The 27,649-nt window shown below is 41.5% G+C and overlaps 1 protein-coding gene across 2 annotated transcripts in view; it reads left to right on the forward strand.

Annotated features, from left to right (window-relative positions):
* The window catches only part of PSMB2 (proteasome 20S subunit beta 2), a 38,343-nt gene extending 13,726 nt beyond the window's left edge, over nt 1–24,617 (forward strand). Inside the window, exons 4-6 of one of the 2 annotated variants that reach the window (XM_054496253.2) lie at nt 18,010–18,172; nt 22,149–22,198; nt 24,380–24,617. In XM_054496253.2, coding sequence (XP_054352228.1) covers nt 18,010–18,172; nt 22,149–22,198; nt 24,380–24,487 — 321 coding nt within the window. In that variant the 3' untranslated portion in view covers nt 24,488–24,617. The remainder of the gene's footprint in view (nt 1–18,009; nt 18,173–22,148; nt 22,199–24,379) is intronic. The other variant, XM_054496274.2, reaches the window with a different exon arrangement.
* The last annotated feature ends 3,032 nt before the right edge of the window (nt 24,618–27,649 follow it).

The raw sequence follows: 27,649 nt of genomic DNA on the forward strand, positions 1-27,649 counted from the left end.
GTTATTATGAAGATTAAATGAGGTAATAATGCAAAGCTCTTACTTTTTTTTTTGAGACAAGATCTCACTCTGTCATCTAGGCTGGAGTGCAGTGGTATGATCACAGCTCTCTGCAGCCCCTTGACCTTTCAGGCCCAGATGATCCTTCCACCTCAGCCTCCCTGGCAGCTGGAACTGTAGGTGCATGCCACTATGCCTGGCTAATTTTTTGTAGAGATGGGGTTTCTCCATGTTGCCAGACTGGTCCCGAACTCCTGGGCTCAAGCAATCCTCCCGCTTCTGCTTCCCAAAGTGCTGGGATTACAGGCATGAGCCACCATGCCCAGCCCACTTGTGTTTTTATGCTGCAATTGCTGTTTGGTTGAAGAAGCAATTGAATGGCTATAAGTTAGTTTTTCATGAGGGATCATTTGTTGTACTTTTTTTTTTTTTTTTTGAGATAGGGTCTCGCTCTGTCACTTAAGAGGTGGCACAGTCACAGCTCACTGCAGCCTCAACCTCCCGGGCTCAAACAATACTCCCACTTCAGCCTCCCACATAGCTGGAACTACAGGCGCCAAGCCACCATGCTGGTATTGATAGGGAAAATAGAAGTAAAATAACATTGAACATGTATTATGTGCTAGGATTTTTCTAGATCTACACAGTCCAGTATGGTAGCCAACTAGCCATATGGGGCTATTTAAATTTAAGTTAATTAAAATTAAATAAAACTTAAAATTCAGTTTCTGGAGGAAAATCTCCTGGTAGACTTTGCCTGAATGCTAAATCAACTTTTGTTTCTTAAAAAAAAAATTCTGTTCCTCAGTCACAGCCACATTTCAGGTACCCAATAGCCGCAGCTACTGTATTGGACATCACAGATCTGGAACATATCCATCATCATAGAAGTTCTCTTGGACAGTGCTATTCTAAATACTTACATATGTATCTGTTATTAAGTATCCTTATTATGACACCATAAGATGTGTGTTATCCCCGTTGTACTTACAAGGATGTTAAGTATTTCTCTTAGATATGTTTCCAAAGCACATATATACTATGTTAAAGGTTAAGATTCCAACTTCAAATATCAAACTCTTTCGTGGTTTCTTCTTTATTAATTAGTGGACTAATGTACCAGTGTATTTGTGCATTTAGGGAAACATGAAATGTTCAGTTTTGTTAAAATGTCAAAATTGCACATAGTATTATATAGATAAGTTTGAATATATGTCCATTGTAGGTTTTCAATAAGTGTTTACTGAAAAAGTGTCATCCAGCTAGGTCTATATATTCCGCTGAGAATGTTAATTATGCATTTATACACTGGAAGGGAATTCTTAATGAATGGAATACCGGAAGAAGTATTCTTAATAAATGGATGTTAATTTGTATAGGAATTAAAGGCATGAAATCATCAGAAGACGAAAAAAGACAGATGGGGGAAAATTTCAGAAGCCTTCATTTTAGTTGTTTATTTAAATGCCTGTATACATTTAAGATGGTCTCTTCTTGTTGGTTAGACCCCAAAGAGCAGAAAAAGGGCTTATACTATGCTCAAGGCTTGCTTGCTTCGGCCAGGCACAGTGGCTCATGCCGGTAATCCTAGCACTTTGGGAGGCCAAGAAGGACAGATCAATTGAGCCCAGGAGTTCAAGACCAGCCTGGCCAACATGGTGAAACCCCATCTCTACTAAAAATACAAAAAATTAGCCAGATGTGGTGGCACACACCTGTAATCCCAGTTACTCAGGAGGCTGAGGCAGGAGAATAGCTTGAACCCAGAAGGTGGAGGTTGCAGTGAGCCGAGATGGTGCTACTGCACTCCAGCCTGGGTGACAGAGCAAGACTCTGTCTTAAAAAAAAAAAAAAAAAAAAAGGCTTGCTTGCTTAAATTCTCCTTACAGTTTGACTAATGTCAGAGGATGATGAGTTATGGGGCTATTTCTTTTTTTTTGAGACGGAGTCTTACTCTGTCACCCAGGCTGGAGTGCAGGGGCACGATCTCGGCTCACTGCAAGCTCCACCTCCCGGGTTCATGCCATTCTCCTGCCTCAGCCTCCCGAGTAGCTGGGACTACAGGTGCCCGCCACCATGCCCGGCTATTTTTTTGTATTTTTAGTAGAGACGGGTTTCACCATGTTGGCCGGGATGGTCTCGATCTCTTGACCTCGTGATCCACCCGCCTCGGCCTCCCAAAGTGCTAGGATTACAGGCATGAGCCACCATGCCTGGCCTATTTCTTACTTAAAATGAATTATGTGGCATATTTGATGTAGCCCATCTGAATGCCCTAAAATTATCTCCATTTAACAGATAGAGAGACAGGTATAAACCAGGCAAATCTGGTGTCCTTGGGAACGTGAAATTTTGTGGCAAGGCTTAGAGTAGGATGCCGGCCTCCATGATGTGTAATTGTTGGGTTTCACTGCCACACTGGCCAAAGAGTTTTCATAGAACTTTTTCTGAAGTGTTTCATGAGCCTTTGGTAATTTATCTTTTTATCTATTTATTTGTAAATGCTTAGCAAGTAAACAGTAGAAATAATGAGTTGAAAAGATATCCAGCCTGAGGTAGTGGTTTTCAAACTTTATTCTGTGAAGCTGCTTCAGGATACACACCAAGGAAGACCAGTGTGCAATGCTTTTTTTTTTTTTTTGAGATGGAGTTTCGCTCTGTCGCCCAGGCTGGAGTGCAGTGGCATGATCTCAGCACACTGCAACCTCCACCTTCCGGTTTCAAGTGATTCTTCTGCCTCAGCCTCCTGAATAGCTGGGACTACAGGCATGCGCCACCATGCCTGGCTAATTTGTGTATTTTTAGTAGAGACGGGGTTTCAACATATTGGCCAGGTTGGTCTTGAACTCCTGACCTCGTGATCCACCTGCCTTGGTCTCCCAAAGTGCTGGGATTACAGGCATGAGCCACTGCACCCGGCCAAGTGTTCAGCACTTTAGCTGTGCTTCATATAGCTCAACTCAGCTTTTATCTATTTGATAGATAGGAATTCTAGGTAAAGTTTTATTTGAAAAGGTGCCATCACTGTTCCCTTACCACCAAAGAGCCCTGCAATAGGCAATAGGAGGTTTAATACTAGCTCTGCTGTGAGTTAGTTGAAAACCTTGGGAGAAAGCAAGCATTTGATTGGATGGTTTTTAGGGTTTCTTCCAGCCCCCAAATAGCATGATTTAAAAATCTCATGTTAAGACCATAACCAGACTTGAATTTTTATTTTTATTTTATTTTTTAGGGAAAGGGAAAGAATATGTAGGAAAAGATTTCAGGTCTTAGTCATTTCCAGCAGTGACCAAAGCTTATCCCCACACTCTGGCCTTAATTCAAGGGTGTTTGGTCTGGTTAGTAGTAGGCATGTATAGCGTGCTCCTGTCCTAGAAGAAGCCTGTTGCTTTGAGCCTTCTCTTCTGACCATGAGAATTATTCTTATGCCTTAGGTGGCTGGCACAAAGACATCATCTGTTTATTGGTATCGGTGAGGTCATGTGAACAGATGGCCCAGGTGAAACCCTGACTTTGCAACTCTTGTCCCTTATACACTACCAACCATTTGTTACATGTGATTGAAACATCACTAACAAGGGTAATTTCACATGCTTTTTGGCAAATGTGGTTAGCAGGATGTGACATGATGCAGCACTGCCTTCTTCCTCCATGTGCCATCTCCCTTGAGGCCTCATCTTCTCTACTTGCCCCCGTCTCACCCATGCCGAGGCTTGCCTTCAGCTCACCTGCTCCAGATGGGCAGCACAGTGGGAGGACACTGGCAAAGGCAGATGTGTTTATTTTCCGGAGACAAAATGTTGTGCTGCTGCAGATGGCAGTGCCTTGGAGCAAGAGGCAGCCTTTGACACTGCTGCCACACAGCCTGGGCATCTTGACAGACAGAGCCAGCTTACTTTTGGGGATGGGGAAATTCAAAAATAAAAAACGAAAATCAAGATGTACATTATGCAGCTTTTGGACTTTCAGTGCAAGCAGCAGCCCTTTTAGACCTGGGGAGCGGTTTTCTTCCCTACCAAACCTTAGTCAGCTAGTGAGCTAACTGTGGATTTTCACTGTAGGCCAAGAGTTATATGTCTGTTCATTACTTTTGTCTCCCAGCCTTAACAGGACATAAAGTAAAAACTGGAAACAAATGGCTACATTTAGATGGATAGATACTCAGTTTGGTTCTGCAAAACATATGTGTATCCCAGGTCCCATCTCACAGGAGTCTCTTAGGATTGGGGGTGGCTCATGTTGGCCCCATTGGAGATACCGCTGTTCTGTTTTTAGTGGTCATTTTGATTATCCAAAGGCCCAGAGACAGATGTGCCTTGAAGTTGAGGTGTCTCAATTAATATGACAACACTTTGTGCTTATAGTGTTTTTCTACTAGGAGGAGTAAGCATTCTGACAGCTGCCCTTTTAAGCAGTAGGCGTATGCATTTGTTAAAGCTTGACTAAGTCCATTAGGAAGACAAAGACTGGCTGTTGAATCATTACACTTACTAGGCTCCTAAAAAAAAAAAACTTGGGAAGATTATTTGAAAGTTACTGGCTTTATCAGGAAATTTTTTTTTCTTTTTTTTTAATGTGCTTTTTTTCCCAGCCCTAGCTAGTTAGGAGTTTGCAGGTGTAAAGTCCTCCCCCTCCCCTTCCCTGTCTCTCTCCAGGGGGTTGTATGTGAGAAGGTGTTGCTTTCTCACTCAGAGAGCATATATGTGCTACCCTGTTGGATGCCTGCTGCTAGCACAGAGAACCCCTGTTCTCATTGAATGGAATAAGCCTATTGGATGGCTGGAATTTTGCAGCCCCATAATGCCAACTTTTCACTTAAAGCATCTTTCCTATCCACAATGGGAGTGAAGCAGTATATGTACTTGGTCTAGACTTGTATTGTTTTAAAACTCGTGTCTTAAAAATTTTGTGATTTCCTATTAAAGTTTGGTTTAAGCCTAAAGCAGGAGAGTGCTGTGTCTGCTTAGTAGGAATGTGCTTTTACTTTTAAAATGTTTACTATTAGAAGTGCAGATTTACCCCCAACTTTTAAGATTGCTTTAAATGACTTGCCCCAGCCTGAGTAGGCATAGGTGTGGGCATGCCCTCCCACATACTCACAGATACAAACACACACAATATCCTGGCATCTTGGTGACTCTTTTTACCTGCCCTGGCCCAAGATCATGTAGGAATATGAATTTAGGGACTGATCTCAACAACCTCATGAGGTTTTCTTTACTCTCTCCCAAAAAAAGTTACCTAAAATGAAGGGCAGTAGGAAGGATTTTCACAGGGGGAAAGGTGGATTTTTCTATTTCTTGACCCAAGAGGTTGTTACATGTATATTTACTGTGTTCATTCGCTATACCATATATATTTTATGCTTTTTTTTCTTCTTTTTGAGACATAGTCTCGCTCTGACGCCCAGGCTGGAGTGCAATGGTGCTGTCTAGGCTCACTGCATCCTCTGCCTCCTGGGTTCAGGCAATTCTCCTGCCTCAGCCTCCCGAGTAGCTGGGACTACAGGCGCGTGCCACCACACCTGGCTAATTTTTGTATTTTTAGTAGAGATGGGGTTTCACTGTGTTGGCCAGGCTCCCGACCTCGTGATCCACCTGCCTTGGCCTCCCAAAGTGCTGGGATTACAGGCATAAGCCACTACGCTTGGCCTATTTTATGCACTTTTATGTGTATGAGTTATTTCATAAAAAGCTATAAGAAAATGAAAAGGAAGACTAAAAGGGCGGGAAAACATATTACTTTTTAACCTAAAAATGAAAAAAAAAAGGGCCAGATTTACCATTACTTTTGAATGTAGACAACAGAGCAAATAGGATTAACTGATTGGAAAGAAGAAAGGAGATAATAGTTTCTGAGTCTTTGTAAACTGAAATGATCCAGCAGAATTCTACACCTCCTTTTCTGACGCTTCCTGATGGATGTGGTTTCTTACAGCCAGGATGTTCCATACCTGCTGATATTCGTTCAGCCAGTCTCCAGCCTGCATTGTCCTTGGGGCTGAGGAAACAAAGGTGCACACCTCAATGTGGGCCTTCAGATGGGGAAATGGAGAAGTAAACAGTCAGTTGCACTGCAGAGTGACAAGTGCTAAGATAGCCATATACACAGGGTACTCTGGGAGCACAGAGCCTTACCTGAGCCTCAAAGGACTTGCTGTCATGAATGCAAAGATGAAACAAAAGGGCAAACTGAAAGCACAGACCAAGGTGTTTGAGAGTATGTTAGGTTAGGCACAGTGATTTGTTAACAGTAGGCAGGGCAGGGATAAATACTTCTCTGGGCCTCCTCATAAGTTTATCTGTCGTGGGATACTGTGTACAAAATAGGGCTCTACTGATTAAAAACAAATATAAATATATATATTTATTTATTTATTTTATACTACATACATAAAATTGATAATCTAAAGTCAGCCGGGCACAGTGGCTCACACCTGTAATCCCAGCACTTTGGGAGGCCAAGGCAGGTGGATCACCTGAGGCCAGGAGTTCGAGACCAGCCTGGCCAACATGGTGAAACCCCCGTCTCTGCTAAAAATACAAAAATTAGCTGGGCATGGTGACAGGTGTCTGTAGTCCTAGGTACTCGGGAGGCCAAGGCAGGAGAATCGCTTAAACCCAGGAGGCAGAGGGTTTTTTTTTTTTTTTTTTTTTTGAGACAGAGTCTTGCCTTGTCGCCCAGGCTGGAGTGCAGTGGCGCAATCTCGGCTCACTGCAAGCTCTGCCTCCCGGGTTCACGCCATTCTCCTGCCTCAGCCTCCTGAGTAGCTGGGACTACAGGCGCCCGAGGAGGCAGAGGTTTTAATGAGCCAAGATTGTGCCACTGCACTCCAGCCTGGGTGACAGAGCGAGACTCTGTCTCTAAATAAATAAATAAATACAAGCAGTGGGCCTCTCTGGAAGCCTGTTGGCTAAGAGGGGGTTAGCATGATCAGATGAGATTGGTAAGATCATTAGCTCGTTGGCTGTTCTTTGATGGAGCATTTGGGGAAAGAATGAAGGAAGCGGGGAGACCAATGAGGGGCCTCCATGTCAATTAAAGCCGTAGCAATAACTTTTGTTGGATCTGGGGCACTAATGGGGAACACTCTTCTAATAGAAGGGCTCCTAAATAGTCTTTTCCTCAGAATTCCTTAATACTCTATGGATATCTGAAAACATATAACATCATATATAGTCCTAACTACTCTTTTCTAGAAGACCATCTTATTTATTAGCTCAGAGAGATGAATCAGCTTTGATGTTCAGAATTCATAAATTAGATATTCATAGGCATGCTTAGCATGTACAACTTAATATATGCCTTGTAGTGTGCAAGTGTGTAGCAAAGCATGGTTTTTGCATTTGAGATTTTTAAAAACTGACTTAACGGTATGTGGAATCTTAAATTTTCCTAGAAACTGCCAGCTCATGAAAAAAAAGAATTCAAGTGTCCTTGTTGCAAACATGGTGTTGGTTTTATCATTGCACAATCAGCAATTTTATTTTGACGTTATTTGGGGGGAAGCAGTATTTTTGATTAGCAAGTAAAATTAATGTAGAAAACAAATACTGTGTTAACTATTTGGTATAATAAGGCATCTGTGCCATGTTGCATTTCAACTCATTACATTTCTAAACTAATTACGATAAGTTACATCTGTAATAGGAAAACCAATCAAACTTGGAGTCATTGATAGCTTTAGAGAAGTAAAATTTATAGTAACTTTGGAATTACTGAGGAGACCTTTAAAATCTAATTAATTAAAAATTGAAATATACACAATATTTAAATTTTTTTGGTTGTAAAATTCACATTTATTGGGCACCTACTACTTAGCAAGTCTTCTTCCAGGAACTTTAACACGAGTGAGTACTTGAATTCCTCACAGCTCTGTCAAGCAAGCAGTACTGTCCTCCACATTACAGATGGGACACTCGAGGCTCCAAGTGGCCTATCTCAAGTAACACAACTGTAAGGTGATAAAGCCACATTCGATTTTCATTGCTTTGTCACAAAAGTACATGCCTATCTTATATGACTTATGGCATTTAAAATCAGAGTTTATCCAAGTAGTAATTTAAAAGATGTTTTTCTTTTAAAGTTTAAAATATTGGTTGTAAATGCAGTAACATTCCTGAGCTTAAGTTCAAGAACTCAGCCATTATATGAGTTTTTACCAGTGTATTAAGCAAAAACATTTGAACATGAGCTAATTGTTATTAAAGGAAAACAAAGACAATTTTTATATTTTTATTTTGGATCTGCCAGCATCAAACAGGTATACCAAATATACTTTTGGAGAATGACCTAAGGCAAGGAAAAGAAAAATTGTTTAGACAGTCTCATTTTCAGAGCAGTGTTTCTTTTATTTTGTCTTGGTCCTCTGAAAATGAAAGGTTTGCTTTGTTTGAGGCACACTTGCCTCCTTATTTCCCAATTTAGTATGAGAATTTATAAATGTGGGCCAGTTTGTTTTTTAGTGCTACAAAAAATAAATGCATTTGGAACAGGAGAGAACAAGAAAGTCAGGTGTTTAATTTAACTTTTTGTTTGTGAAGCTCATTATAGTATTCTGATTTTGATCAGTTTACATTTGTACTTTTTTTCTGTCACAAGATTAAGAGAAAATTGTTTTCAACTTCCAATTCCATACCTTCTCCACTCTGAGTGGCAACTGTAGACAACAGGACCCTAACCGGCCCTGGGTTCTCTCTCGCACCTCTGCTTTTGTCACTCTAGCACTTTGCTAGTCTTCTCCCTTGAATGCACCAACATCCCAACGTGGCTCGCTCTTCAATGCCAGTTAAACTCAGCATTTATCAGGGAAGTTTTTTCTGTATTTGCTCCCCCACCCCCACCACATATGTCACCCTCAATTTCTTATGGCAACTTAGGTATACCTTTGCCACAGTGTCCTGTTGTAATCATTTTCTTTACTGTCTTCCATGTGCGAGTGTGAGAGTGTATGTGTTCATATGAATGAAACCTCTTCACTGGCTGGCTCTTCATTCAGTCTCATGACCTGGGTTATACACTATTTTCTCTTCCCATCTGTCTTTGGACAGCTGTGCTTAAGCTCATTAGGTCCAAATTGAGCTCTTTTCATTTGGACTGCCACTGTCCCCCTTATTGAGAGTCCTAACTCTTCTTTCTCCCTCACCTCTTCTACTGTTATGAAGTTCCATCATTTCTACCTTCTAAATATATCTCATATTTCATACCTCTCTCTCCGCCCTCTCTACTTTTTCCTTAGTTTGGTCCTCATTGTCTAGAGTAGACTATTGTAGATCCTCTAACCATGCCCCCTTCCTCTCAGTCCTAATCCCGGTCTATCTTTCATATAACTGTCAATTACCATCCTAAAATGGCAATCTGTTTTGTATTTCCTTTCTAAAAGTCTTCTGTTTAAGAGAAGCAGGGAAAATGGCTGGGACTGGTGGAATATCAATCTGAGACATCAGGGTTCCTTGGCACCAATTAACCAATGTGCTATGTCATGAAAAAAGGCTTGGATCAGCAGAGGGATGGAAGTGGCAAATTTTCACTGGTTGCTCTATGGTTTACATACTAATGTAAATATTCTTTAGGAGGCCAGTGACAGTGTCATCCCAGTTTCTCTCCCTGCTTCCTGCTGAAGTCACCTAATTCTCCAGGTGTATGTGTCCCATGTTCACCAGTATCCACACATTCCATATTCCTCTCTGTTTCTTTGTCTTCACGTATACTGTTTCCTCTATCTGGAGTCCTTCTTATCCACATCTACCTTATGAGTGCCTTCCAGATCCAGACTCCCATCTTCATCATGTCACATGATGCTTCTCATATAATAAATGCTAAATAAACATTTATTGAACTTATTCACATTCCAAATGTGGAAATGAAGTTAGTTGGGGCATCTGCCCATTTCATAATTATTCTATGTTGTAATCCCAGGGAACTCATGGAATTTGATTGAAGGCTTTTATAAACTGCGTATTTTTTACTTAAAGCTAAAAGAGATTGAATCTACACATGGGTTTCCTTAAAAAGGAATGTAGCCAAGAGGATTAAAGTCAGGGTACAAGGCCGGGCATGGTGGGTCATGCCCGTAATCCCAGCACTTTGGGAGGCCGAGGCAGATGGATCACTTGAGGTCAGGAGTTCGAGACCAGCCAGGCCAACATGGTGAAACCCTGTCTCTACTAAAAATACAAAATTAGCCAGGCGTGGTGGCATGCGCCTGTTATACCAGCTACTCCAGAGGCTGAGGCAGGAAAATCATTTGAACCCGGGAGGCGGAGGTTGCAGTGAGCCGAGATCATGCCACTATACTCTAGCCTGGGCAACAGAACAAAACTCTGTCTCAAAAAAAAAAAAAAAAAAAAAGTCAGGGTATAAATGATTCCATATTGCTTAGGCATTAAGGATAGGTAGTTCTCTACCCACTTCCCCATCCATAGAACCATAGTCTTTTAGAGCTAGGAAAGGTACTAGGTCACAATAATTGGAAGTTGCTGAAATCTTTGAGTTTTTTTAAGTGTTTGAAATAGTGGATTCCAATTCACATATGAAGTCCTTCTTTAATTAAAATAGCAAAATTGAAATTGAGATTTTAAAATTACCACTAAACCCACCCAAAAAATATAGCTAGTGAATTTTGTTGGTTATTGCAAACAAAGTCCAGAGTTCAGAACATTGGTGTAAGAAAATAACAATTGATTCATTTTATTTATTAGTGAAATTGAAAACTTGGGGATTGGCAAAGCAGTTAAGGTGTTGGTAATCTATCATCATGGGTATTTATTGAACTACCACATAGTTTTAGATCCTATAGAGGAGTCGTAATTGTGTGATATTTTAAACTTGCCGTTTTAAAACTTAAAATATTAGGTAGACATGGAGGCACCCACCTGTAGTCCCAGCTACTTGGGAAGCTAAGGTAGAAGGATTCCCTTGAGCCCAGGAGTTTGAGGCTATAGTGTGCTTGATTGCACCTGTGGATAGCCACTGCACTTGCTTGGGCAAATAGCAAGACCTTGTCTCCCAAAATAAACAAACAAAATCCTTAAAATGTTATTGGTCATATAAAGATGTGATAAGTGAAATAGAGAGCAGTAGTTGCTAGTATGCAAAATAGTGCCTTCTGAAATATATGAGTGTGAAACTGGCATTTACATACCAAATCATATGTTTACGCTAATTTCCATTTTGTGGAGGCAGCATGATTTCCTGGAAAAGCATGTAGGACTTGCAGTTGGGAGGCCTGAATTCTGGACCTGACCCTTGATGCTAATTACCTGTGTGGTTTAGGGCAAGTTACTGTTTCCTCTTTGAAGTTTAGTCCCCACATTTGTAAAAGGGATACTGGGTAAACTAGTTGAGGTTTTCTATCCCATCTAAGTCTGTAAACTGCGTTTTCATGAAATCCTCTCAGTGCTAAAGATGGAATTTTAGGCAGTTTTGACAATCCCCTGGACTAAAAGAAATAGCAGATGTACTGTTCTTTTCAATGTCCAGTCTCTGTTTAGTATATTTAGAAGTCTGTTTATGAAAACACTCATCTCTAGACAAACTCATTTGTCTCATTGGTGGTTCTGCATCTTCTTCCAAATTACTGACCTCACACACTGCTTAGCATTCCAAGGTGCAACACATCAAAAAAGAAATTGCACCATTCTCCAAAGCACCTCACTCATAGCAGGGTTGTCCCATTCAATTAGAGGTGGCAAAGGCTGGCCTGGCTCCAAAGGAAGACTGTCAGTTCCTCTCTTTTTCTGTGTCCACGCTTGGCAGGATGCTTCCTCACGCCCACCTCTCTCCCCCTTGCTGTGACTTTAGCTTCCGCCAGATGTCACACCGCTGCTTGTCACCGCTCAGACTCTTGTTGCTGATTTTGTTGTTTCAGTGTATTTATCACAACTGTTCTCTTTAGCTGTAAAATTTATGGAATTTCACGCTCTTAATTACTACAGTGTTTCTTTTTCATAAGAGAGGGAATATACAAGGAGTCATATGCACAAGAGTTGGAGGGAAGGAAACACTTCATCTAACTTAAGTAAAGTTTGCATGTGTGCAGTGCACACTCCCCACTCCCAAATGTACAAGAGTCCAAAGTGGCACTGAGCTCAGTTCTGTGGGACTCAGATGCTCAGAAGTTTTTAAGAAGTCTATTTCAGTCTCAGAAAGAAGTACGTAAGAGATGTGCTTATTGGCCAATTCCCCTGTCTTCTTAAATTTGATCTTTTAGTAACCAACAAAAGTTGGACAATTTTATTGGCTCTCTGTAGCCCACTTCTTGATCTTACTATCTAGTCAAATCTGTTGATAATGCAGTCAAATCCTAAAAGTGGTGGTGGTAGTGTTGTGGTAATAGTCAATCTGCATTATTACAATATATCAGGCATTGCACTGAGCACTTTACATGTGTTTATCTAAACCTTACCACAACCTTATAATGATGGGTACTTTTATTATCCTTATTGTACAGATGAAGAAATCTCAAAATGACCTAAATGCACTTCACTGTGAAAATAAACTCATGTACTCATTAAAGGAGGAAAAGATACATTTGTCTAGTTTTGTCGTCACCCCACCCTCACTGCCTTCTATTAAGAGGCAAAATTTTGGTGGTACCTCATGCTAGAAGCTGAAGTTCATTTTGAGTTCCCAGGCTGGTTCGTTTAAAATTTTTTCTTTGTATATCAATTAGACACAACTTTAAACATGTTGGTGTTTGCATTGCAGACCATTGATGGTGATTGCCAAGGCCTTTGGGTAGAGAGTATCTTAGCTAAATGTTTGGGTTCACGTGGATGAATGTTTGGATATTTAGGTTAATTCAATACTATATATAATGTTCAGTCTTAGCTTATGGTGTGGAAGAAGCCTAGTCTTGTATGTTGCAGTTCTTCCCCTTGGGGACCTCAAAACTTTGTCTTACTATCTAAACAATTAGAATAGTGGAGACAACCAAAGGCTAGATTATATCATGTACAGAATAGAGATTTCATTTTAAAAGATTCTTGGTAATCTTTGCAAAGGATTACTTTGTAAGAGATTCTTTGTAAAGAGGATCCCTGGCAGTGCTCTCATTATTGATTAATGTTTTCATTTCCCCAGATAATTAGGCAAATCCTTAAGTATGTAATATCATGGGGAACTAAGGGAACTGATGAAAAAGTGTCTAGAAAGTAGCTTTACCACTCAGAATAGACACCTTTGCAAGGGAAGAAATGACATGGTTAGGGAGGGTTGACCGTGAAGTAGATGTCCTCTACGTGTCTAGTACAAATGCTTGTGACACTGAACACCATTACCTTAGGGCCCCTGGAAAGAGTCCCAAGAATGAGAGAGGAGGAAACTCATTTACTGCTTTTCTACCATGTGTCAGGCACTGTGCTGGGCACTAACATCCCTCCATATCCCTTTATGAAGACACATAGGAATTTCCCTTGTATCTCAGTGCCAGAAGTAGTTGGGCTTCTCCTGAGTACTTGCATTGTTTATAGAGTCTTTACTGTTTCGGGCATTATGCTTATTATCCACATGCATTATCTTTTGGAATCCTTACTGCAGCAACCCTTTTGTAGTAGGGATCATCCCATGTTTTAAATGAGAAATTAAAATTCAGAGAGATTAAATGACTAACTTTTCTAAAGTCACAACCCAACTCTTTCTTATTTATGCTATTGGTCTCCTCTTTGTTCAGTTCTGAATGCCTGGCCTGTATCCTAAGCTTTTCTTTACTTAGCACCCTGTGTCTAGAGGGAGGTAGAAAGAGAAGGACCCAAGCCTAGCAAAAAGCAACAATAAATGTACATTCATGGAGATGCTGGCAGTTCACTTAAACTTGAACCACTTCTCAGAAGTAGCACTTACTGCTTTCTCACATTTGTTTAGTGACTTTTCTTTTTATTTGGTAGAAATAGGGTCTTACTCTGTTGCTAGTCAGTCTGTAGTGCAGTGGGGGGATCATAGTTCACTGTATGCCAGGGCTTAAGGATCCTCCTGCCTCAGCCTCCCAAGTAGCCCCCTAACCTAGCTTTTTTTTTTTTTTTCCCCGTAGAGACAGGGTCTTGCCATCTTGCCTACACTGGTCTTGAACTCCTAGGCTCAAGCAATCCCCCCACCTTGGCCTCCCAAAGTGCAGGATTACAGGCATGGGCCACTGTGCCCAGCCAAGCCAGAGATCTTTGGTGGAGCATTGTCAGAAGAATTTCACAAACTGCAAGTTGTTGCACAGATGTATTGATTTAATTAGTCTAGATAACACCATTTATTTATGCTTAAGCATCTCACACATGCAAAAGTTGGTAATTCAAAGTCACACAATAATTTGTGAGTTATCTTCAATACCAGGAGTTGTAGCTTCTGAATACCAACTTTGGTAAGTGTATGTGTGCGTCAGATGCCTAAGCATGAGTAAATGATACTATATAGACCAATTAAGTGATGGAGTTTGCTTCTGAAATTCTGTTGACATCCTATTTCATCTAAAATTTTCTGGTAGTGGATTTTAAATAACATTTATTGTTCTAAACAATTTAATCTTATAGTATGGACAAGATCTTCATTGAAGGCAAAACATCTGGGTTCTAACAAGGTCTCTTTGAGTATCTGGGGGAATACTTAATATACCATTGCAACTTGATGAAATTGTCTTGGCTAAGTATACAGTGAGTGTTCTGGCTAGTTAGTAGAGAAGAGTAGAGATTATCCTCTTAGCAAAAAGATTTAACTTACTTTGTGATAGGTAAAAGACTGTATTATTAATTCTCTTGGGGAGGGAAACCAGTTTCTCTTTGCTATTCTGCCTCTTTTCCTCCCTCTTTCTCTCTTCTAATTTTAACTGTAAGAACACCAAGGTATTCTATGTCTGCCAGATTTTGCAGTACTGTTTTCACACTTATATATAACTAATAGCATTTTTTAAATCTGTAGCTAATTTAAGCAGGTTTGTTGTTGTTTAAAGTGACAAGCTTTCAAAAAGAGACTGGGATGTAGTTATGTAGTAGGAATTTTGGTAGCATCTTTTCTTCCAGAGTTTGGGTTGCTTTACCGTTATTATTTTTTCTCATTATATTTCCTAGAAGATAGAAAGGAGAAAGATTAATTAACCCAGTTTTACATGTTAAAAAAAAACAACCCAGAAGCTCATAGGGGTTAAGTTTTTTGCCTAAGGTCAGATTTACTAAGAAGGTACTCAGAATGCACAGAGAATTCCAGAGCTTGGCAGAGTGCTGCACACTACTCATTGGGAAATACGATAGGCAGATAATTATTTTCTCAGAAGTCTTGATTGCTGGTCAACTTATTTCTCTCTGGGACTACCCACTGTCTTATCACTAAAACAGAAACTTATTTGGAGGTGAGGACTACTCTGTAATCTCCAGGCGACGTTAGGAACCCTTCCTACTTAGCACAGCTGGCTTAGAATTCCAAGTAAGTATATAATATGAGTTTCGTGCTAGGCACGGTGGCTCAAGACTGTCATCCCAGCACTTTGGGAGGCCAAGGTGGAAGGATTACTTGAGCCTAGAAGTTGAAGGCCAGCCTGGGCAACATAGTGAGACCCCATCTCTCTCTCTCTCTCTCTTTTTTTTTTTTTTTTTTTTTTTGGAGATAGAGTCTTGCTCTATTGCCCAGGCTGGAGTGGTGCAGTGGCACGATCTCAGCTCACTGCAGCCTCTGCCTCCCAGGTTCAGGCGATTCTCATGCCTCAGCCTCCCAAGTAGCTGGGATTACAGGCTCGTGCCACCATGCCTGGCTAGTTTTTGTATTTTTAGTAGAGACAAGGTTTCACCATGTTGGCCAGGCTGGTCTCAAACTCCTAACCTCAAGTAATCTGCCTGCCTCGGCCTCCCAAAGTGCTGGGATTACGGGCATGAGCCACTGTGCCCGGCCAAGACCTCATCTCTTAAAAAAAAAATAATAAATTAGCAGGGCATGGTGGTAGGTGCCTATAGTCGTAACTGCTCAGGAGGCTGAGGTGGGAAATTCGCTTGAGCCTAGGAGTTTGAGGCTGCAGCGAGCTATGATTGCACCACTGCACTCCAGCCTGGGCGACAGAACAAAACCCTGTTACTCCCCTCCCAACCCCTCCCCCCGAAAAAAGCAAAAACCATGAGTTTTTTAAGGCTGCCAAGTGGCCATGTTAATCAGTGTTCAAAGAATGTTAAATGCCACTTTTAGGACCATTAGCTATTACACTTCATGCTTCATAATGAGGCGTCTCACTTACTGTGCGTTTAATTAAATACATACACAAATTTAGGGATGGGGACATATCCATGGGCAAGGCCTGCTTACTACCGGCTGAAGCAAATGCAAGAGGAGAAACACATCCTGCAGAGAAAAAGAAAGCCATATAAAATGGAAGTCCCACCCCTGATGCCTGGGGGCATAGACAGGCTGAATTTAACATGGTAAATGGCGCAGCTGGTGTAGAAAAAAAAATCATCCATTTGGAGATGAAGAGCAACGCAGACTCAGTCATAGTTCTCTATAAAACTTATGTTTTTAGATTTGCAGGTAATACAAAGAAAGGATACCTATAAATCCAAGTTATAATTATTTTTTATTGCTTTTTATTTGTCCAAAATTACTTTTCAGTTAAGTCTGGTGATTTGATTTAAATATTTGAGACTTACGGCTGGGCGCAGTGGCTCACGCCTGTAATCCCAGCACTTTGGGAGGCCGAGGCGGGCGGATGACAAGGTCAGGAGTTCAAGACCAGCCTGGCCAACATGATGAAACCCCGTCTCTACTAAAAATACAAAAATTAGCTGGGCGTGGTGGAGGGCACCTGTAATCCCAGCTACTTGGGAAGCTGAGGCAGGAGAATTGCTTGAACCTGGGAGGTAGAGGTTGCAGTGAGCCAAGATCGCGCCATTGCACTCCAGCCTGGGGGACAAGAGCCAGACTCCGTCTCAAAAAAACAAAAAAAACAACAACAAAGAAAGAGACTTACTATCCCTCCCCACCTCATGAGTTGTTTCTTTTCTCTCTCTCTTTTTTTTGAACCCAGGCTGGAGTTCAGTGGCACAATCACGGCTCATGGTAGCCCTGACCTCCTTGGTTCAAGTGATCCTCCCACCTTAGCCTCCTGAGTAGCTGGGACCACAGGTGTGCGCCATCATGCCCGGCTAATTTTTTAGTTTTTTTTGTAGAAACCAAGTCCCACTGTGTTACCTAGGCTGGTCTCAAACTCCTGGGCTCAAGCAAGCCTCCCACCTTAGCTTCCCAAAGTGCTGAGATTATACCTGTGAGCTACTGCGCCCAGCTATAAGTTGTTTCTTTAGTAGTGGGCATACAGTTTACCATTTGGGATTGGTCCAGATGCCCAGACTGAGTTTGTTTATTTCATTTGATGTGGTTGGAGCATCTGCTTTTTTCAGTCAGTGGCCTGGCACTCTCAGAATTGTTTGTTGGTTTCAACAATTAGGAATGACAAAAGAGCACCTATGCTTTGCCTTTGCAGTGCTTACAAAATTTTTTTTATTTTAAATTTTTGTGCGTTCATAGTACGTATATATATATATATATATATATATATATATATATGGTATATGGGATATTTTGATACAGGCATACAATGTGTAATAATCACATCACGGTAAATGGGGTATCTCTCACCTCAATCATTTCTCCTTTGTGTGACAAACAACCCAATTATACTCTTAGTTATTTTAAAATATACAATTAAGCTATTATTAACTATAGTCACTCTGTTTTGCTATCAAATACTTTTGAAGAAGTGCTTTTATACAGGTTCTCATCCATAGACTTTAAGAAGATAGCAGCTTTTTCATATACCTTCAAGTGCTCCAAATGCCCTTCTGTTCAAAGAGAACAAGCTGACGTCCCTTGACCTGTTACCATACTCCAGGTCCTCTAGATTTCCCTACATTTTTACTTTCATTGTGATTTACTCAGTTGCTGCTAATATTTTCTTTCTCATCAAGAGTCAGAATATTCTCATTTGCCATGGGAAGAGATGTTGGTGTTCTGCTTTAGTTATCACTTTGCTATATCTTTTCTTTGCAGACCCCATATCATGTGAACCTCCTCCTGGCTGGCTATGATGAGCATGAAGGGCCAGCGCTGTATTACATGGACTACCTGGCAGCCTTGGCCAAGGCCCCTTTTGCAGCCCATGGCTATGGTGCCTTCCTGACTCTCAGTATCCTGGACCGATACTACACACCGAGTAAGTATTAATACTCTAGGGAAGAAGCAGTGGCAGAGCCCTGCCCTCAGCTGCTTCCCAGGTTTGTCCACCCTTGGAGTTGGGTGGCCAGGGCTTGAATAGGATGGATCCTAAGAAGCATAAGCAGGTCCCCCTCTGGAAGCTGCACTCTTCTGTCAGTCAGTAGGGTATTCCAAAAGCTGATGTAAGTCCTGTTTTTTGCCATTCAAGATGAGATAGTACATATCTCTAGAGCTGGGTTTTGTTTTGAAGGAGGATTGGAATAGATGTCATAGTGAATAAAACATTTTTATTGGGTTCTAAAATCCTTCATTTCTAAGAGTTCAAGTTTTTTCACTTATTTTGCTTTGCCTAGATGCTTTTTGGCATCTCAGTAAAGAATGAGTGGGTAAAGCAAGTAGCTGTATATTTGTTTGGAGCTTGCAAGGATGAACAGGTCCCCAGCATCACAACTGAAGGTTTCTTTGCTTAAACATCAAAGCTTTCTAAGGCTACAAATCTAAGCCTTCCCTTGGTTGTCACCTAATGGCTGCCCCCTCTTGAAAGAAAAAGCCGTCGCTCTACTTGCCCATAAAGCGTCAGCTTGGCAAAACTTCAGATACAGGGATGCTTTTTTAAAATTTTATTTTTTAATTGACAAATAATCATTGTACATATATTCATAGAGTACATCATGGTGTTTCAATACATGTAATGTAAACAGATCACGGTAGTTAGTATATCGATCATCTCAAACATTTATCATTTTGTGTTGGGAACATTTAGTATCCTCCTTCTAGCTATTTGAAACTATATATTGTTAGCCATAGTCATTTTACAGTGATATAGAACAATAGAACTTATTCCTCTGTCTATCCATAATTTTCTATCTTTTTTTTTTTTTTTTTTGAGACAGAGTCTCCCTCTGTTGCCCAGGCTGGAGTGCAGTGGTGTGATCTCGGCTCACAGCAACCTCCGCCTCCCAGATTCAAGCGATTCTCGTGCCTCAGCCTCCCAAGTAGATGGGATTACAGGCGTGTGCCACCACGCCTGGCTAGTTTTTGTATTTTTTGTAGAGACGGGGTTTCACCATGTTGGCCAGGCTGGTCCAGAACTCCTGACTTCAAGTGATCCACCCGCCTTGGCCTCCCAAAGTGTTGGAATTACAGGCGTGAGCCACCGCGTCCTGCCAATTTTGTATCTTTTAACAAATGTCCCCCATCCCTTACAGAGGATTTCTCAGCCTCTAGTATCCTCTATTCTACTTTTTACTTCTATGAGATCAGCTTTTTTAGCTTCTACACATGAGTGAGAACGTGCAGTGTTTTAACTTTGTTCTTGGCTTATTTCACTTAGCAGAATATCATCCAGTTCCATTCATGTTGAATGACAGTATTTCCTTTTTTATGGATGAATAGTATTTCATGGTGTATATATACCACTTTTTCTTTATCCATTGATCTGTTCTCGGACACCTAGGTTGGTTCCATATCTTGGCTATTGTGAATAGTGTTTCAGTAAACACTGGGGTGCAGTATTTCCCCAGTGATATAATGATTTCATCCAATATAATGATTTCCTTTCTTTTGGATAAATTCCCAGTAGTGGGATTGCCAGATCATATGGTAGTTCTATTTGTAGTTTTTTGAGGGACCACCATACTGTTCTCCCTAGTGGCTATACTAGTTTGCATTCCCACCAACAGTGTATAAAGAATTTCCTTTTCTCTGCATCCTTGCCAGCATTTGTTGTTTTTTGTCTTTTTGATAATAGCTATTCCTAACTGGGATGAGATATTACCTCATTGTGGTTTTGATTTGCATTTCTGTGATGATTAGTGATGTTGAGAATTTTTTCCATATATTTGTTGGCCATTTGTATGTCTTTTGAAATGTCTGTTGAGATCATATGCCCATTTTTTAATCGAATTTTTGTTCTCTATTGAGATATTTCAGTTCCTTATATTTTCTGGATATTAACTCCCTGTTGGATGAGTAGTTTGCATGTATTTTCTCCCATTCTGTAGGTTGCCTTTTCACTCTATTGTTTCCTTTGCTGTGCAGAAGCATTTTAGTTTGATATAATCCCATTTGTTTATTTTTGCTTTTGTTGCCTGTGTTCATGAGATTATTCATAAAATCTTTTTCAGATCAATGTCCTGAGGCTTTTTCCCTGTGTTTTCTTCTAGTTTCTGGTCTTAAATTGAGGTCTTTGATCCATTTTGAGTTGAATTTTGTATAGGGTAAGAGGTGAGGGTCTGGTTTCATTCTTCTGTGTGTGGATATCCAGTTTTTCTAGCACCATTTATTGAAGAGACTGTCCTTTCCCCAGTGGGTGTTCTTGGTACCTTCATCAAAAGTCAAATGTAGATATGTGGCTTAATTTCTTAATTTCTCTATTCTGTTTAATTGGTCTATGTGTCTATTTTTATGCCAATAGCATACTGTTTTGGTTACTACAACTTTGTGATGTATTTTGAAGTCTGGTAGTGGTATCAGCTACCAGATTTGTTCTTTTTGTTCAGGATTGCTTTAGCTATTTGGAGTCTTTTGTGGTTCCTTACAAATCTTAGGATTTTTTTCCGTAATTCTGTGAGGCATGTCATTGTCATTTTGATAGGGATTGCATTGAATATATAAATTTCTTTGGGTAGTGTTGTCATCTTCATAATATTAATTCTTCTGATCCATGAGCATGAGATGTATTTCCATTCGTTTGTATCCTCTTCAGCTTATTTTATCAGTGTTTTATAGTTTTCATTATAGAGGTCTTTCACCTCCTTGGTTAAATTTATTCCTAGGTATTTTATTTTCTTTGATTTTTGTGTCTATTGTAAATGGGATTGCCTTCTTGATTTCTTTTTCAGCTAGTTTGTGTATAGAAACACTGATTTTTGTATATTAATTTTGTATCCTGCAACTTTATGGAATTCGTTTATCAGATGTAGGAGTTTTCTGGTGGGGTCTTTAGGTTTTTCTATATAGAAGATCATGTCGTCTGCAAATAGGGACATTTGACTTCCTGCTTTCCAATTTGGGTACTCTGTTTCCTCCTCTTGCCTAAGTGCTCTGGTTGGGACTTCCTAGACACAGGGATGCTTTTGTCCTAAGTTCCATCTTCTGACCCCAGTCCTAACCTCGACTTTAGCCTCTGTGGGCAGTGGGTACTTTGGAATTCTTAGCTTTTACAGACTATAGATGAAGCACAGATAACCACTTCTCCCCTTCCATTCCGTTCTTCACTGTCAGTATTGTAAGAATCTGGCATGTTCATTCTTTTTTGGTGCTGCCCTCTCGCTCAACCTTAGCCACACTAGAGCTCCAGGTCACATCCTGAAAAGAATTAGCCTGGCCTCCCAGTGACTTTCTTGATTTGGCATCTGTCAGTAATACAGCTTATTTGCCCACCAAAATAGCTACTAGCCACCTCTGAAGCCTGAATGCATAACATGTCCCAGTTTGCCATGCCCACAGACAGTTCCTTTGGCTCCTATTTGGGGAAAGTCTCAGCCCCATCCTATGAATTCTCTTCCTGTTGTTGAACAGAGACCCAGCTGGGAAAACAAGGCTGAAATTCTGACCCCGTCCTCTCTTTCCCTGATTTGCAGCTGACTGGGGCAGATGGAATTGATTTAAACCCTGGACTAAGGGGGAGTGAAAGGGGTGGGTTATGATAAAGAGAGACAGGCTGCTGGACTTCTTCAGAGGTGGGCCCTGGCCAGGGGAGGCAGAATTCCTTCATGCTTACCCTTCACTGTAGCAAATCAATTTGCAATGGCTTGTAGCTGCTGAAGCACTGGGTCTGGGGCACCCCCAGCTGCATGTGGAGTAAGTTGGTTGCAGGCTAGAAGGCAAAGCATTTTTTGCCTTTTCCGTTTGTGTGGCACTGAGACCTGAAGAAGCCAGCTTTGATTAAGATTTGGAACTTAATCAAAAGCTGCTGAGAGTTGGATAAAATGACAGCACCGGAAGTACTTGGTCTCTGTGTTGTCTTTCAGCTATCTCACGTGAGAGGGCAGTGGAGCTCCTTAGGAAATGTCTGGAGGAGGTGAGTAGTTCCCATAGGATCCTGAAAGGAATGTTTGTCTCTCTGTTTGCCAGTGTTGTTTCTGTTCCTCAGTTATATTTTTTCAGTTTTTTGCCAGAAGGTGTAATACATACCCACTAACCAGATGTGAAGTTGCTACCAGGGATAGAGTTTGGTGTGGATAGAAAGCTCACTTTTCTCTCACAGATTACCTCCTCAATGTCAGTTTTATAATTTAATTCTTTCTGGTTTATCCAAACCAGTGGTTCTCAAATTTTAGTGTGTGTAAGTATCACCTGGGAAACCTGTTAAACAGATTGCCATCTCTGCCCCAACCCTCAATTCTGAGTCCACTGTTCTGAGGTGCAAACTGGGAAGCTCTGCTTTAACTGGCAGTCCCAGGTGATTTTGCTACAGGTGGTAACTGAGGCTGTACTTGAAGAACTTCTGCTCTAGACTTTATTTTATTTTATTTTTTTATTTGAGACGGAGTTTCGCTTTTGTTGTCCAGGCTGGAGTGCAGTGGCGCGATTTCAGCTCACTGCAACCTCCGCCTCTGGGTTCAAGCAATTCTCTTTCCTTAGCCTCCTGAGTAGCTGGGATTACAGGTGCCCACCACCATGCCCGGCTAATTTTTTGTATTTTTAGCAGAGACAGGGTTTCACCATGTTGGCCAGGCTGGTCTTGGACTCCTGACCTCAGGTGATCTGCCTGCCTTGGCCTCCCAAAGTGCTGGGATTACAGGCATGAGCCACCACACCCATCCCTGCCCTAGACTTTATACCTGCCCTGTTCTTGTGCCACCTGTAATTGCCATACTGCCTACTCCCTTAATAGTGCACGAGTCTTTGTAATCTGTGAGAAAAAGCCTCCCCTAAGAATTCAGGAGGACCATAGAAAGCAACTAGGAAGCTTTGGGCAGAAGGGGAGAGTAGACTTTGGTTTGCGAGGACAGGATTACAGAACACACCCTTTCTAATACTACTCCTTAGAGTCTAAGGCTTTGGGTATGGATGGAGAATGGGGAAATGGGGAGGTCAAAAACCAGCCACATTAGTTTTTTTTCATTCTTTTACTGTTCCTGTGGCTTAAGGATGAACTTGAACTCGTGGTTTAGTAAGAGAGTAGGAAGATAAGAGCAGGAGCGTTGGGAGTAATGTCAGTTTGCTTCTTACACAAACCTTTTGTTTTCAGTCCACAGTGCCCACCCCACCCCCCACTTTTTTTTTTTTTAAGAGACGGATCTCGCTTTGTTGCCCAGGCTGGAGTGGAGTTCAGTGGCACCATCATAGCTCACTGCAGCCTGGATTTCTGGAACTCAAGCGATCCTCCCAAGTAGCTGAGACTACAGACAGGCACCACCATGCCCAGCTCATTTTTTTATTTTTAAGAGATGGGGTCTTGCTATGTTACCTAGGCTGGTCTTGAACTCCTGGGCTCAAGATATTCTTCCACCTCAACCTCCCAATTACAGGCCTGAGCCACAGCTCCTGGCCTCTGCTTTGTTCTGAGGACAATCACTCTTTGTTAGCTTATTATCTTGAGACATTTTAAGAGAGACGTCTGTGTTTACCAAACTGATGGGTAACAGAACACTATGGGGAACAGAACACTAGATTGTCTCATTCTTTCGTCAGCTGACTGACCAGAGACAGGCTCTTAGCTGCACCTCCCAGTTCAGCCTCCTTGCCTCGCAGTCATCCTCCAGCTGCTGTTTGGGTACCCTCTACCACTAGAGTACTAGTGCCCTACTGCCAACTGCCTCCAATAGAATATCAGTTCCACAAAAGCAGGGATTTGGCCGGGCGCAGTGGCTTACGCCTGTAGTCCCAGCACTTTGGGAGGCCGAGGCGGGCAGATCATGAGGTCAGGAGATCGAGACCATCCTGGCTAACACGGTGAAACCCCGTCTCTACTAAAAATACAAAAAATTAGCTGGGCGAGGTGGTGGGCGCCTGTAGTCCCAGCTACGCAGGAGGCTGAGGCAGGAGAATGGCGTGAACCCCGGAGGGGCGGAGCCTGCAGTGAGCCGAGATCACACCACTGCACTCCAGCCTGGGCGACAGCGAGACTCTGCCTCAAAAAAAAAAAAAAAAAAAGCAGGGATTTTTGTTTGCTTGTATCCCCAGTGTCTAGAACAGAGCCTGGCACATAGTACTTAGTAATTATTTGTTGACTGATTTCCTCCATGTCTCTCTGCAGCTCCAGAAACGCTTCATCCTGAATCTGCCAACCTTCAGTGTTCGAGTCATTGACAAAAATGGCATCCATGACCTGGACAACATTTCCTTCCCCAAACAGGGCTCCTAACATCATGTCCTCCCTCCCACTTGCCAGGGAACTTTTTTTTTGATGGGCTCCTTTATTTTTTTCTACTCTTTTCAGGTGCACTCTTGATAAATGGTTAATTCAGAATAAAGGTGACTATGGATATAATTGAGCCCTCTGGTCCGGGTCTCAGTTTACCTAATATTACCTCAGAAAGGATATGGAGGAAAGATGATCTTTTTGCCAGGTCTGACTTTTCTTCTGCTCCGCCCTCCATTAACGCTCAGTACCGTTTAGCAGCTGACGGCCCCACGTTCTACTCCATGCTTGGCTTCCTTTCCAACTAGCTCTTTCATATATTTTACTTGCTAATATCTCCATTCTCTCTAAAGTAGTGGTTCTTTTTGCCCTTAAACTTAAATTTTTTTTAATTAATTAATCTGAATTAATAATACATGCACTTAATATAACATGCAAACAGTACAAAAACGTGTAGTGAAAAATATTTCTCCAGAGCCAGGTGTGGTGGCTTATACCTGTAATCCCAGCACTTTGGGAGGCCGAGGCGGGCGGATCACAAGGTCAAGAGAGCGAGACCATCCTGACCAACATGGTAAAAACCCTGTCTCTACTAAAAATACAAAAATTAGCTGGGAGTGGTGGCGCACACCCCTAGTCCCTACTGGGGGGGCTGAGGCAGGAGAATTGCTCGAATCCGGGAGGCAGAGGTTGCAGTGAGCCTAGATCGCGCCACTGTACTCCAGCCTGGCAACAGAGTGAGACTCTGTCTCAAAAAAAGAAAGAAAAATGTTTCTTCCATCCCTATAATCCAATCACCTGCTTCCTGCTTCCCTTCCTGGAGGAAACTTCAAGCTACTAATTTCTTATGTTTTTAAAGAGATATTCTGTTACTGTGTAAAGTATACATACATACAGACACATGCCCCCTTTAAGTTTTTTAGATTTATTTATTTATTTAGAGACGGTCTCACTCTAGCCCAGGCTGGAGTGCTGTGGCATAATCTTGGCTCACTGCAACCTCCACCTCCTGGGCCCAAGTGATCCTCCCATCTCAGCCTCCTGAGTAGCTAGGATTACAGGGGCACACCACCAATGCCCAGCTAGTTTTTGTGTTTTTCATAGAGACAGGGTCTCACCATGTCGTTCAGGTTGGTCTTGAACTCCTGGGCTCAAGCAGTCTGCCTGCCTTGGCTTCCCAGTGCTGGGATTACAGGCGTGAGCCACCGTGCCCGGCTAAAAAGTATTTTTAATGTTCTGCATATTGCTTATTTCACTTAACACTATATTAGAGATTGTTTTATATCAATACATATAGATATGCTTATTCTTGTTGATAGTTGCATAATTTTACATTAAATTGATGTATCATGGGAAGTTAACCAGTTACCCGTTTTACTCTTAGCATACCTTTAGGGAACAATGTGGATGTTTTGTGGTTAAAGCCACTAAAACAGTGGTTCTTGACCAGATGTGTGTTTCAGAATGTTCATCTCACATTTCCAGTTGCTACTGATGCTGCCCGTCTAGGAACCACATATCAAAACCATTTGGTCTCCGACTAAGATAAACCCTACTTTATCCAATTCTGTGCTCCTCTTAATATCATATACAGATAGGTTTTTGTTTTGTCTGTGATGAAATGTATCATCTAAGATACTACCTACTGATCATAACGTTCATATTAAAGTATTGGGTTAACATTAGATTTGGGTGTCTTATACGCTATTTAATACACCAATGATAAATGCCTTATACCATAAGAAGAAAGCTAATCATTGAGTAAATGGGAGAAAAGAGATGATTCACGTCACTACAGTTGATTCAGCCTCCAACACCACCATGAATATGCATAGGTTTGAGCTTTTAGCTAGATTCCTGAGTGTAAGGCATCTATTTTAAAAGCGCCACAAGTTGGCCGGGTGCGGTGGCTCATGCCTGTAATCCCAGCACTTTGGGAGGCTGAGGCGGGTGGATCACCTGAGGTTAGGAGTTCAAGACCAGCCTGCCCAACATGGTGAAACCCATCTCTACAAAAAAATGTATAACAATTAGCCAGGCGTGGTGGCACACGCCTGTAAACCCAGCTACTCGGGAGGCTGAGGCAGGAGAATTGCTTGAGCCCAGGAGAGGGAGGTTGCAGTGAGCCGAGATCGTGCCACTGCACTCCAGCCTGGCTGACAGAACAAGACTCTGTCTCAAAAAAAAAAAAAGCGCCACAGATGATTCTGATGCCCTACCCAGTGGAGTGCCGCTACTAAAGCACAGGCTATCCTGCTACATGATTTTCCCATCTGTACAATGACTGAAATAGCACCTATTCTATGTGGTAGATATGAGAATTCCATGAAGTAATATAGGTAAACATTTAGTTCAGGGCTTGGCATGTGGTAATGCTCAGTAAGTGTATAATGATTGGTAAACTTGTGATTCTGCATTCAGGCCTCACCAGGGATGACATACGGTTCTCTGCCTTTGAATGTAAGTGTCCCCAGGGCAATCTCAGGCAAGCCTGCAAATCCATCCTGACTCTTAGTGTTTTTTTGCCAACCTGGATCTCTTTCCTGAGCTCCAAATCAACTCATTCCTAGACAGCTCACCCTCCAGATTTAGGGACATCAAACTCAGTATGTCTAAAACTGAGCCTTACCATCTGCCCCTCTCCAAACCTCCTCTGTGACATTCTGTCTTAGAGAATTAGAGCCACCTGGTTTCCCAAGTGCCCAAGTCAGAAACCCAGGTATCATTTATTTTTAATGAATGTTTTATTTTGGAATAGATTTGGTTTTACAGAAAAGTTGCAAAGATAATATGGTGTCCTTATACCCCTTATTCAGTTTTTGTAATGTTAACATCTTCTATATACCATGGTATATTTGTCAAAACTGAGAAATCAACATTGGTTGGTGTATTAGTATTACTAAGCTCCAGGCTTTATTCAGATTTTATCAGTTTTTCCACTAATTTTCTTCTGTTCTAGGATATAATCTAAGATACAACATTGCATTTAGCTGGGCATCATTTTTATGCCATTCTTTATCTCCTGTCTCTACATGGCCACCAAGTTCTGGCATTTCTACATCCTAAATCTTTTAATTTTATTATAATTTTTTATTGTTGTTTTTCAGAGACAGGGTCTTGCTCCATCACCTAGGCTGGAGTACAGTGGCACAATCATAGCTTATT

This window comes from Pongo pygmaeus, chromosome 1, assembly GCF_028885625.2.
Source record: "Pongo pygmaeus isolate AG05252 chromosome 1, NHGRI_mPonPyg2-v2.0_pri, whole genome shotgun sequence".
Classification (NCBI taxonomy): Eukaryota; Metazoa; Chordata; class Mammalia; order Primates; family Hominidae; genus Pongo; species Pongo pygmaeus.